The 11,361-nt window shown below is 41.2% G+C and overlaps 1 protein-coding gene across 3 annotated transcripts in view; it reads left to right on the forward strand.

Moving 5' to 3' along the window:
- The window catches only part of CEMIP2 (cell migration inducing hyaluronidase 2), a 64,630-nt gene extending 54,951 nt beyond the window's left edge, over window positions 1-9,679 (forward strand). For 2 of the 3 annotated variants that reach the window (XM_033163612.1, XM_033163610.1), the window contains exons 18-24: window positions 260-471; window positions 1,236-1,415; window positions 3,543-3,762; window positions 5,316-5,414; window positions 7,469-7,617; window positions 8,955-9,058; window positions 9,284-9,679. In XM_033163612.1, coding sequence (XP_033019503.1) covers window positions 260-471; window positions 1,236-1,415; window positions 3,543-3,762; window positions 5,316-5,414; window positions 7,469-7,617; window positions 8,955-9,058; window positions 9,284-9,480 — 1,161 coding nt within the window. In that variant the 3' untranslated portion in view covers window positions 9,481-9,679. Of the gene's footprint in view, window positions 1-259; window positions 472-1,235; window positions 1,416-3,542; window positions 3,763-5,315; window positions 5,475-5,504; window positions 5,584-7,468; window positions 7,618-8,954; window positions 9,059-9,283 lie in introns of those variants that run through there. The other variant, XM_033163613.1, reaches the window with a different exon arrangement.
- Window positions 9,680-11,361: the final 1,682 nt, after the last annotated feature.

The following is an 11,361-nucleotide window of genomic DNA, read 5'->3' on the forward strand; positions in this document are numbered from 1 at the left end:
CACCAAACGATGGTTTCTGATACTGGTTTCCAACTGAGGTCTCGTATGAGCAGAGGGACATTATCAAAACTTTCCATTAAGTGTGTCATGTAATCCAGTGGTAAACAACCATTTTTTTCTTAATTCAAAGTTTTTGTTATCCAAATATATTTAGATATCCTCTAGGCCATGCAAACAACTGAGAGTTGGTGTGTTTCCAACTGATGTGGTATAATCTTTCCTAGTTGTTACATATTTGTTCTGTTTTGATAACTGTTAGGTGTACATTCAGACACGGAATCCACAGAATCTTACCATGACTATGGTGCGAGATGAATACCCTTCTAGTCCTATGATACTGAGAGGGATTAATAATCAGAAAGCTGACTACCAGCAATACCAGCCTGTGGTGATGCTTCAAAAGGGCTACACAATACATTGGAATGGACAAGCCCCACAAACAACATTTCTGTACCTCATTAACTTCAACAAGTAGGTTGCCTTTCAATGTCTAGTTTTGTTTAAAAATGCAGATATGTTCCATGAACTTTCATCTACCTCATAAAGCAATGTGAAGCATGTATTTCTTTGTTAGTTTTTGAAGTATAATAATGTATTATTACAAACTGAACAAAACTCTTATCAGCCATAGACAAACAGCAATGACAGCAAAAGGGAAGAACTCATAGCATAAGCCTCATTGACAGCACTAACAATGCAAATTGGCTAGCTTGATTTAATAAATGATTTAAACTTCCTCTCAGATGAGAAAACCAAGTTGTTCTGTGGCACAAGTCATCAGGCGGTCCTCACATGCAAGCCACATTGAATGTTCCTGTGTCCCTATCGAAAGAACACAGTGCAGCAGAAGATTTTTCTCTTTTGTTCTGATCTTCCCAGCAGTCCTTTAGACCTTTCAGTAGTACATTATTATGTTGTGAAAAAATATGCTCAGTATTCAGACAAAATGAGTATGGCATGGTGGACAGAACTTTGGAAGGTCTTGGTTTAAAATGATAGCTAAAATAGTTCCCAGAGAAAACTTTGTTCATTCTGCTGCAGCTAGTTTTACTTCCACATCTGTAAACTAGGAATTACAGTTGAAACTGGGAATTGTCTTCTTTTTGTGGTAAGGATACTTGTAAACAGTATTAGAAATCATTTTAGTATTATGTGGTCATGCTGAATGATAACCAGCAGCAAATGAAAAAGCTTTTATAAGCATATGGTATTGTTTTTGTCACTTTCTATTTCAGGAATGACTGGATTCGGGTGGGTCTCTGTTACCCACCAGACACTACTTTTCAAGTAACTTCTGATGCATTCCGAAGGCATGCACCTCCTAATAGTGTGGAAGATTATGTGTCTGTATCTTCGATGGCGGAATTGCAGAATAGTCGAATGGAGAGAAAGTTTTATTTTGATAACAGCACTGGGTAGATATTTGCCACAAAACCATAATTTGTAGTATAATTAAATGTTCAGTTTCTTAGTATCTAATAAGAACTGGATGACTTGGTTCTTTGTCAGTAGAGAGTTAGAGCATGAATGTAATTCTAAGAGAGGAATCATCAGGATTTGTGGTTATGTATGCAGTAGTTTATCAAATTCTCCGTTCCCCAAAGGTCACTGCAATGTAGGCTGTTTAGAATACAAAGAAAAATATGGAGTTTACATTCAACAAGTGGTTTTGTTATCCATCTCAGGCCATTCTGGGTAGGGCTTTCCCCACCCTCCCAAGCTTTGAATGCATTCTTTCAGACCGCCCTGTTGTCCCACCAGGCTTCCCCGCAATCTGTGCCAACAGTGCACTCTGCACAGAGGAAGAATTGCGGGATACATCTTACTCCTTTCCTTGCCTTCCTCTCTATGTGGTTATGCACTAAAGATGCAACATAGGAGAACATGAAGCTGCCTTATATGACGTTAGAACATTGGCCCATCTAGCTCAGTATTGCTGGCACCTAAATTGACTGCCGGCAGCTCTCCAGGTTTTCCCTGCCCTGCCTGGACTTGCCAGGGATTGAGGCGGAGACCCATTCCATGCAGTGACAACTCTGGCCCTTTCAACAGCTTGATGATTTTGCAGCACTTAGATGGGATTGGTGGGTGGTCGTGGATTGAATTGGATTGCAGTCTGCGCCAATGCTGGAAGTTCCTCTTCTCTAAAATCAGATCCACCAGAGCTACTCTTGGCTTAGTCCAAAGAGCTTATTTATCGTCTTCTTACCATTAACTATAACATGACCTGAGGAAAACAGAAGGCTGGGGACCGTTCTGTTCATTCTGTGGCTGTTATAGACCGAACACACTCGTAACTTTAATGTGATATGATGATGACAAGCTTCACTGTCATCCATGCAGTTTCCTAAATCTATAGATAATAGTTGTGGGGGGGGGGGGTTTAAAGATAAATATCACTTAACGTGCCCCACTGTTCCAAATTTAAGAGCTTCACACAAAAAGCAGGTGGTAATAAAAGACTACTTTTATGCTACTTTGTGTTTTGAGCTGCCTTGTGTCTCTCAGCAGAAACAGGATTGCTATGGTCCACAGGTGGAATGCTAGACTTGGGCTGAGGAAAGCTTTACCTTAGGCTTGGTATATTATTTAAAATATTTATATCCCACCCTTATACCCAAATAAAAGAAAATGAACACATACATGTTAAAGAAGGGAGCAGTGGGTATTGTTCTACAGCAGCTGCTGCTCTGCACTGGGACATTGGAAAATAGCCCCCTCCCTCTGTCACACATGGTTTCATCCCTGGGGCTGGAGAACCTCCCTTTGGGAAACTGAAGAGTTGGGAGCTCCTGGTTCTTCCATCGGTGGTGCTGGGGATGAGAAAGTTAAATCTGTACTTTCTGGGCTTTAGATATTAATGCTGCTGCTCCAGCTGCTGCTTTTTCATGGTTCCACGATGGCCACAGAGGAAAACAGTGTCTCCTCAATGAAAGTGCCTTAGGAATCAGGGCCAGGAAGCACCATGTGTCTTCATCCCAGGCAGATCTTGCACCTACATTATCCCTTGTGAAAAAAATAGGAATGATAATTAATGAGTGTTATGGGTATTGTGACCATGAATTATGTGAGGATTAAGAATGTTACATGTCTTTACATGTCTGAAAAATATGTATAAATTACAGACAGGATGGATGTCAATGCAAATATCTGCAAAATGATTAGGTATGTGTGAAGTAATATGGTTCCTTGATGGAAGTGTCCGAAGTGGGGCAGGTGAAGAGAAAGAATGCCTCTGAAGTCCATTGTAGGATGTTTAGGGGTCCATAATACTGACAAGGTCCATTTTCACACACAAGGAACATCGAAACTATGCTACTATAAATTTCCTACAATGAAAATATCAGGTTGTAACCAGAGGCAGTGTGAAAGGTGCATGATCCATACAGCCAGGGACTGTAGTTGTGTTTTATAATAATAATAAAAAAAAACCCAAGCAAATGGCCTGAGGGGAGCCATGTGAAATAAGGAATAGTGCCAGCACTGCTGGTTTTGTAATAAGGTGTGATCTGTTCTTTGTTTTTGTGTATTTTTGTGTACAGGTTGCTGTTTTTGTTTCTTCAAGCCAAATACCACAGGGATGGCCACAGTTACTGTTCCTTTCGGGGGTGTGAAAGAGTCAAGATTCAGGCCAGCTTTCGGCCAAAGTCTGTCAGCAACTGCTTGACAAAAGCTTACCCAAAGTACTTCCAGAAGCCAACTGTGGTGAAAAGAATGCCCACAAAGACTACAGGCTCCTGTCAGAAATGTGGATCTACTCAGGTGGGGAAAGGGCACAGCATCAAGAGCGATATGGATGATTAAGGCATAACCTCTTGCAGTTTCTCCCAGTGTTGACAGGACACTCGCAGTCATGAGTAAATGGGGCGGGATTTGAATGTAAGAAGAATGAGGTGGCCTGATGGATCAAAGCAGAGACTTAAGGATGGGGTGGATAGAGATGAGATGAGATGAGAAGTTTTAGGAAATCACATTGCTGAACAGCATCATGCTTAAAATCTCAGCAAAACTTGAAATCAATTGGAAATGACTGCATCTGCATGATAGGTATATTTCGAAAGAATAAGAATAGAAGACCCTTCTAAATCAGGCCAGTGGTCCATCTAGTCTAGCATCCTGTTATCACAGTGGCCAACCAGATGCCCATTATGGGAAACCCTCAAGCAGCACCCAAGCAGGGCTCCATTATGCATGGCATACAGGAAGTGGATAGAGAACAGTCCACCCTCTCTCTCTCTCTCTCTCTCTCTCTCTCTCTCTCTCTCTCTCTCTCACACACACACACACACACACACACACATATAGGAGGGCTGTTGCCCTCACATGCTGTTCATGGGTTTCCCATAGGCATTTGAATCACCATGCTCAGAAGTGGGATCCTAGACTAGATTGACATTGGGCTTGTCCAGCAAAATCCTTCCTAATAGCACTGCATCTCAGTGTTAGCTGCTAGACAGGTACATAGGATGCTGAATATGCCTGACCAGAACTGCACAGCTGAACATTATTTGTAAGGGAATCCTAAGTGGGGTTGGGGAAGAGCCAAGCAGCAGATCCAGCCCTGCACCCCAACCCTTTCTAGGGGGCAGGTGTAGCTGAGGATCCTAAAGATCTAGCTTGGGGAAAGTTGAGGAAAATAAGCCAAACAGAATCACTTCAATGTTGCCTTTCCATTATGCTTTTGAGGCTTTGGGGGGGTTTTTTCTTTCACATTTCTCTGTGCTGTGCTGTTTTTTTCTGCGGTGTGTTTTTGAAGCTTTCCTTTTACAGGAAAAAAGGCTTTTAATGAACTGAACAATTTTTTAAAGCTTCAATGGGAATATAAGGTTTTCCATCTTTTATTGTTTGATGCTGTACTTGTGAATATACTTTTTCTAGTCCTCACCCAAATCTCAACACAGTAGGCGTCTGTCACCTGACATTCCTGTTCTAAGAGAAAAATTATACACTATAACACACATCTCCAAACTAAGGCCCGTGGGCCGGATGCGGCCTGCGCAAGCCAATTTTGCGGCCACCGCCTGCTCTTACCGGCGTGGTGCGGTGCGCTGTGGTTGCCCATCTCTGGGTCGGCGCGGCACCAAGAATAGCTTGTGTGCATGCACAAGCGTCATTTCCGATGCACTAGCTATTTCCAGTGCCACACCAACCTGGAAGTGCACCAGCAAAAGCGAGTGCGTGCGCGTTTCCCCGCCTTCTGGCCCGCCGTGCAATTGGCGCCGGAGGAACCGGCCCAAGGCCGGGTAAGTTTGGGAACCCCTGCAATATACACTTATATAATGGCTACTTTTAAACATTAATTGTATACTATTCAGATGGCATTTACCAGCGATCCTCATAAAACCTACCTCCTTGTGAAAATTCAGTCTCCGGACACAGTTGAATTGCAAAGGAACGAAGAATCTTATGTCTTGGTAAGTATTCTTGCAATCTTTCTTTACCACAAGCCTTTATTAACATCATGCAGGAATGCCAGCCTTTGGTGGGGGGGGCACTGTAACATGATTACCTGTGTAGGTGTTTGAAAATGGATCATTTAGGAACAACCATATCAGCATAAGCTTGGAAAAAAAGAATGAGAATAATTTGGCACCCTCAGCATTCCTGTTATTTGCTGCATCTTTGCATATTGATTTGTTTTCAAAATACCATTGGTAAAATTTTAATTTAAAGCATATAATAGTAATTTAGAATTAGATAGACTCAGGTTTCTTGAGACGTATCCTGGGACTCCCAAGTTCAATCAAGTATGAGACAATGTGTGCCGAACTAGGTATACACACGATGGAATATTAGGTGTGGGTGTGGGCCAGCGCTATAAAATACTGGTTGTGTTGCCATTTCCATCGCCAACCTTCGAATCTGCTCTCTGACTTACTTAAGGACTCTTATAAATCCAGAGGGTATTTAAACATCCCCAGAATTGATAGACATTGCAGATGTTTTTTGAATTTGCCAGACACTGTAGAACATATTCTTTTGTACTGTCCATTGTACAACCAGCTATGTAAATGCGTGCTGTCCCCCTTTTTGGGTAGTCTGACATCACGGCACAGTGAAAACATCAGATTCTAATCTGTCTGACATTAACTTGGAAGTAACTGCAAGGGTGGCTGAGTTTTTGTCAATACAGTGATACCTTGGTTTAAGAACAGCCCTGTTTATGAACTATTTGGTTTACAAACTCCACAAAACCAGAAGTTTGCAAACTTTACCTCGGTGTAAGAATCCGAACGGTGGAAGGGCACCAGCGGCGGGAGGCCTCATTAGGGAAAGCGTGCCTTGGTTTAAGAACGGTCTTCTGGAACGGATTAAGTTCATAAGCTGAGGTAGCACTGTAGTATTTATTAAAGTGGTGAATGTCAATAGTGCACCGGGCTTCTCACAATTGTATGTTCAGAGGGGTGTGGAACCCGTGGTCCTTCAGAAGTTGCTTTATCTTTATTTATTAATTCCCCCCCCCCTTCACTCTAAGGTCCCCGGGGGGTTGCAACTTAAAACAAAATATTGCTACAACTCCCACCATCCCTGACCAATGGCTGGGGCGGATGAGATTTGTGGCCCCCCAGGTGTTGTTGGACTCCAGCTTCCCCACCTCTGCCTTAAAACTATGACTGAATTAGAGGATAGAGTGCTATCAGTGGCTGCAAGCCATGACGGCTGTGGTCGGCCTTCATGAGGCAGACCACAGTTGCTGGAAACCACAGGAGGGGAGAGTTCCTCTTGAGCGCAAGTCCTGATTGTGGGTTTTCCACAGGCTTCTGGTTGGGCACTGTGAGAACAGGATGCTGCACTAGATGGGCCTTTGGCAGGATCCGGCAGGGCTGCTCTTACGTTCTTAGATGGCTGAGATGGGGATATTCACTTCAGCTCTAAGGGGTGAAATGTACTGATGAAAACTTAGTTCTGGTTTGGGGCCAAATGTGTGGCTGGGAAATGAAGGTCTACAGGCACCAGAGTTTGGAGGTTAGAACTTAATCAGTGGGCAGGTAAATGCACTTGAATCTTTCAGGGGAATCAGAGAAAAATAGACTAGCAGCATTAGCATTTTTAATTTTCTTAACATGGCAAACAAGCTTCTGAGAATGGTTCTCATCTGATTTTGAACAACAGAGATGGCCTTCCTTTTCTAAGGCCAAGCGAAAGAATAATTGGAGCTCTGTAATTATTGGATCAGAAGCCATTATTACAGGGCCCAAAGGGGGTTTGTTGAAAGGAGATGTGTGTGTGTCAGTGGCTTCGGTTACACAAAGAAAACAGGAAAGCCCTAACCTGAGGGCCATAGAAATCTTATCAGCAAAGATTTTGAAGAAAAAGACTAATTCACTGCCAGGAATACGCTATTGCCATCTGTAAGCCAAATGATGATAAATGCAGTGGAACCGTGAGTTTACAGCAGATTATTGTATTTACAAATTACTGGTTCGGGGAAAGGGGGGAGAGTGATTTATGAGGTCTGTAATTTCAGGTCAGTGACATTAAGTTTCCCCTGAGAGCTGTGGGTGTCCTTACTGTGGTCATTGATGCCTGCACTGGCAAAGTAACAAAAGAGAGATTTTTCTCTGAAGCAAACGTAAGGAATCTAGAAGAATATGTCAAAACTGGAATTCCTCAAAGGTACATGATACAGTGTAAACACCAGCTTGCAAATAGCATTTTTGTGGGAGTGGCATTGAAGCTATTTTGCATATCCTTTTTTCATAATACTTAAATGTTTTTCAGAGAATGGTGCTTAAGGTACCTGTGTTACTGCCATGAATTGTTCATATCACCTTGCTTTCTATGTTTGAAATTAAGGAAAGAACTCTTGTACTCAGTTACCGGTACTTAAAAAGCGGGTAGAGTATTAGGAGTTGTATTCCAGGGCACATTTTGCATATGCTAGAAAGAAATCTAAATTCTATGACCATAAAAGCTTGATTCTGTAACTTTTGCTACTAAGGCATGTGATTTGTGTTCACCTAATTCTATTTTTGTTAGCCATATAAGAGGACCAAGGCAATAAACATCATTGAATCCTCATCTCCACAAAGCTTCTGAGACTTCTCCAGGAACTGCCCATATGTTTCCAAGATGACCATTGCCAGCCCCCAAAATTAGAAATTTGCTTTTTTAGGAAAGTAGAAAGTTCCACTCCTATGTAAGCCCCAATGGTTTTGGTGGGCTTACTCTCAAATAAGTATTCAGAGGATGTTTCTGGTACAATCAAATACAGCTACTGTTCTGGAAAGCAAGTGAAAGCTATCCCTTCCTAACTTTAATGTGATTTCTTTCTTTCTTTCTTTCTTTCTTTCTCTCTCTCTCTCTCTCTCTCTCTCTCTCTCTCTCTCACACACACACACACACACACGGAAGAAGGAGATTACGATTAAATTATGTCACAAATGTGTTAGGCATTATGGAGATTATAATTCAGTATAAATTCATACAAACTGATTGTTAGAGGTCTTGTTTTTTGTTACCATGTTTAACAAAATACAGGTATAATGTGCTACACCTGATTAATTTGTTACGGATATGCAAATTTTGACATTTGCAAAGTAAACATGATTTTTATTTATTTCTAAAAAATGTTTGCTTTTTCCCGATGGCAATTTATTATAGAAAAGCATGTTAGTCATATTGACGTTCCACATTTATGGCTCTGTGAATATTGCATTTTGATGTCACCAATTTTAACTAAAGTGAAAGCATTTCTTTCCGGGGGGGGGGGGGCAGATACTATTATAAAACCTTTTCCAAGCATATTGACTCAACTTCATGTTGCTTTCAGTGTCTAATAATTAGCATACTACTCAGTAGGCAATTTGACTGATACAGTTTATTTATATGCTGCCTTTCCAAAGCAGCTTACAACAGATACCTACTTAAAAGATACCTACTTTTTTATAGTGGCAGTAAATCAATGTTATTCTCTCCCTTTCAACCTTATCCCTTTATTTTCTTTCTCTCAGGTCTATAGTTGTATTAAGCACCAGAGGGAACATAAAAAACCTTAACATTTCTCAAGCTTTAATGACCCTGGGAGCAGCAAAACCAGCAAATCTTCACAACAAGGGTGTGTTCTTCCTTTTACATATTGAAATGTGCCCTTTCCTTTTCTAGAAATGGAATGCAAAAGTTGCTGTGCAAGTTGCTGTTTCATATTCAGTGTTTAGCAACAGTGTTGATAAAATTTCAAAGTTTGCTATTATATTGGACTAGAACATTTTAAATGTTGAATCCGTTGCCCGTTATTGATGATGTGCATTCTGTTCTGAAACATGCATTTTTCCTCTTTCAGGGAGCATAGGCTTCCTTGGGTTCAGAGGGAACTTCAAACCATCTTGGATCAAGCTATTCAGCAGTCCTGCAAGGCAGGGCCTGGGCCAAATGGAAAAGTATATCCCTCTGCAGCTGGAAGAGTACAGTTGTGCCAGGGCAAATACTAGCCGGCGGAAAGATTTGGAACTCTTAAAGCAGGCTACAAGAACACAATAGAAATTAAGGTGCATATGCGCACTGAAGACAATGTGAACTAATTTATTTATTTTATGGAATTTTAAAGTGTACTATTACCCAAGTACATCACTTTGCTGTTTTTGATATGGACATTTGCCTACGCTGAATGCTTGAATGCCCATCTGTGCACCTTTTGGATTGTACAAAATATTAAAGAATTAAAGTATTTGTTTAAAAACAGTTTTTGGAAGGGGGGTTTATTTCAATGTTTGTCCTTTATTATAAAAAGCCTTTTGTCTTCTACTTTTTTTGCATTTTGAAAGGAGAACATTGGAAGTGTCAGCCATCTTGAAGGATGGATCAGAGAACATAAAATCGTACCTTTGAATTGGCTGAAAGTCTTTAAAAACATACATATATGTTTGCAATGTGGGTGCCAGTTTATATGTCACAATTTGCCACTTAGTTTCTTTCTTTCTTTCCAACTGAACCATGTGGTCTGCGTATATGTACAGTGAACATAAGAGCCTAGGAGCTGATGGAACAGGCTGTGAGATTTTCTGCTCTTTTTTATTCTTTAAAAGTTTATATCCCACTTTTCAACATGTAGGTCTAATAGTGGTTTACAACAATAAAACATACAACACTTAAAACATAAATTAAACCTCCAGAATTTAAAGATCAAAAACACACAAAAATGTAAAACATATGAAAAGCACTCAGGGTGCAAAGGCCTCCTGAAATAAACAGTTTTGACCTGGCATCTGAAACTTTGTAGAGTTGGGCCTACAACACTGAACCCACGACTCCTCATTGGCCCATAGAGGCCCATAGAGAAGCAGAGATTTCCCTGTTTCCACGACATTCTCTGTTCACATGGTATGTGTGAGTAAGAGCCTTCTGATGAGATGGGCAGAAAGCTATCCATTACAATGCATGAATTTACCCCAAGGTTGACTAGTTAGCTAGACCTTGGATGCTTCATCTGGTTATAGTTCATGTCTACTAAACAAATATTAATGAATACGTTTGCATTCCCCTTCACTAGATGAAGGAGCATTAAGAAAGTTTAAGTGAAAATATTTAGTAGCCTCTTCAAAAGCCACCATGTGGTGACTCACATGGTTGGGTTAGAAGAAGTGAAGAAGTGAAGGCAGGTCTGAAGAGGAAACAGACCACAGCACAAGAGGCCTGTGTGTGTGGGGGGGGGGGAGAAGACCCAGGTAACTACTGTCCGGTGAGCTTGTACCAGGAAAGGTCCTAGAACAGATAGTTCAAGTTGGTCTTTGAGCATTTAGAAAAGGACACTGTGATTTCTAAAACCCAGCATGGGCTTCTCAAGAATAAGTCACAGCAGATGAATCTCCTTTTTTTGATGGAGTTACAAGCTTGATGGATCAAGGGAATGCTGTGGACATAGTGTACCTTGATTTCAGTATGGCTTTTGACAAAGTCCCCCATGATATTCTTGGGAGGAAGCTGGTAAGATGTGGGTTGAGCAAGAGAAGTATTCGGTGGATTTGTAGCTAGCTGACAACAAAATCCAAAGAGTACATGTTGGTTCTTCTTCATCCTGGTCAAAAGTGGCAAGGAGGGTGCCACAGGGGTCTGTCCTGGGCCCATTGTTCAACATCTCTAAAAATGATTTTGATGAAGGAATTGAGAGAATGCTCATCAAATTTGCAGATGACACCAAACTGGGAGGGGTAGCTAATGCTGCAGAAGACAGAATCAGGACTCAAAATGACCTTAACAGATTGGAGAACTGAGCCCAAGCTAACAAAATGAATTTTAATAGGGACAAATGTAAGGTTTGATGGGACTTGCTTCCAGGTAAGTGGGGTTAGGACTGCAGGTTTAGCCACTTCTCTTTTACATTGTTCCATAAGAGCTAGTAGCGCTAATCTCACCTGAGATGCA

Source organism: Lacerta agilis, chromosome 11, assembly GCF_009819535.1.
Source record: "Lacerta agilis isolate rLacAgi1 chromosome 11, rLacAgi1.pri, whole genome shotgun sequence".
NCBI lineage: Eukaryota > Metazoa > Chordata > Lepidosauria > Squamata > Lacertidae > Lacerta > Lacerta agilis.